At 40.1% G+C, this 1,647-nt stretch overlaps 1 protein-coding gene across 1 annotated transcript; it reads left to right on the plus strand.

Moving 5' to 3' along the window:
- Positions 1-614: 614 nt before the first annotated feature.
- On the plus strand, positions 615-1,412 carry H257_03130 (hypothetical protein; the record flags this gene model as incomplete). The annotated part of the gene is made up of 3 exons (XM_009827088.1): positions 615-668; positions 728-793; positions 1,191-1,412. The coding sequence occupies 3 exons, from the start codon at positions 615-617 to the stop codon at positions 1,410-1,412; spliced, it is 342 nt and encodes a 113-aa protein (XP_009825390.1).
- Positions 1,413-1,647: the final 235 nt, after the last annotated feature.

The following is a 1,647-nucleotide window of genomic DNA, read 5'->3' on the forward strand; positions in this document are numbered from 1 at the left end:
ATGCAACGATGCTAGTTATAGAAAGCCATCAAGTGTAGCGTAATAACCCTTGAACACGTTGTGCCTGCACTATTGACTGTTTACATCAATGCCTATTTGTGATGCGACTTTTCATGACAAATCCCACATACAAGATTCAAGATAATAATCCTTACTAATTCTGAATATTCAAAATTGGTGTGGTCGGTCGCCAAGCCCATAATTGTGAATTAGTGCCGACCGCCCTAATTTATCAACCTGGATTTCGAACAATTTTACAGTTATTCATGCTTTAACACTAGTATCTTACAAATGGGTGAAAAGGATGAAGTAAAATTATTTGTCTTTATATTATTATTCTATTGTCTACTATTAATAGTAGTAGTAACGTTATCAGAAATTATACACGATTTACGAAACAAACACGAAACAAAATACACCAGGCTATTAATACTATAGCAATCTCGAAACGTTTTTGTTTCGTACATCACTTGTATCGTTATCTAATTCCTGCTATCTTGAAATTTGAATGCGATTGCTTGTATCGTAGATATATGGTGATTTACGAAACAATGATGAAACATGCATACTGTTAGTACGTGATGTATTATGGACAGAAATCAACGCGCCGCACCATGGGCAACCACAGCAGAGACGCTGCTATCTCCTCCATCAGCATAAAGGTGGCGGTACAACCAGCATAACAGTGGCGGTACGTTGGTTTTCGTTCTTTGAAATGCTCGACTAGCACTTCAAGATGGACAAGTTGGCGCCGTCCTCGCTGACCAAAGCGGTGCTGCGCCAGGGGGATCTGGTGCGGCGGTACATAATAACGTTATCAACATTTCCCTGTCGCTCCAATTTCACAAAGATGCATGTCTCATACTTCGAAGTATTTCATTCATCCGGATTTATCCGAATTTCGAACAAATTTACCACTGTTTTCAGCCTTACCAGTACTATTAATAGTATGGATATTTGCACTCTTTTAAGTATAAATTCGACATGATATACTCCCTCTCGGTACCTGTGATTGTATTGACTGTGATGCCTGGATTACAGCGAAGTGATTCGCTGGTTGATGTGCACATAACCTGAATGATAATGAAGACACTTTAGGATTTGTCTTCGAAGTCTACTGTCGTGAGCACGGTAACTGGTTGTGCAAGTCGGCGCAGATAACAAAGAATTCTTTAGCTGTCTTTGACAAGCTTGCGATTTCATCGTCTTTGGAGTGGAAGCGCATCGTCCATGCTATGCGGTATCCAGGGCTGAGCGAGTACGTGTTCGTTCCGCACAAATACATCCATTCCACGCCAATCCTGTCCCCGACGCCAGGTGGCATGGACTTTGAAAAATCGGAGACGCTGACGAAACCACCTCACTTGAACAAATTGAAAACTCAGCAAGTTAGTACCAGTAGTAATGATTAACTTATACAGGTATTGCGTGACCATTGCACCAGGCAAATAGTTGTAAGCAAGTACTATAATTATTAAACATGATTGATCAACACGCAAAAAGAGTATATAATGCAACTACAACCGTAAAATACCAATGAACAGTAAGACCACTTTTTGTGCCATTGCGCAAAACGACCAATTCTCAGCCATCAATAGGAATTTTGAGCTTTTGAAACTCAATGAACAGAAAGGTCATGTATGTCTT

This window comes from Aphanomyces astaci, assembly GCF_000520075.1.
Source record: "Aphanomyces astaci strain APO3 unplaced genomic scaffold supercont1.5, whole genome shotgun sequence".
In the NCBI taxonomy this organism is placed as follows: domain Eukaryota; phylum Oomycota; class Saprolegniomycetes; order Saprolegniales; family Verrucalvaceae; genus Aphanomyces; species Aphanomyces astaci.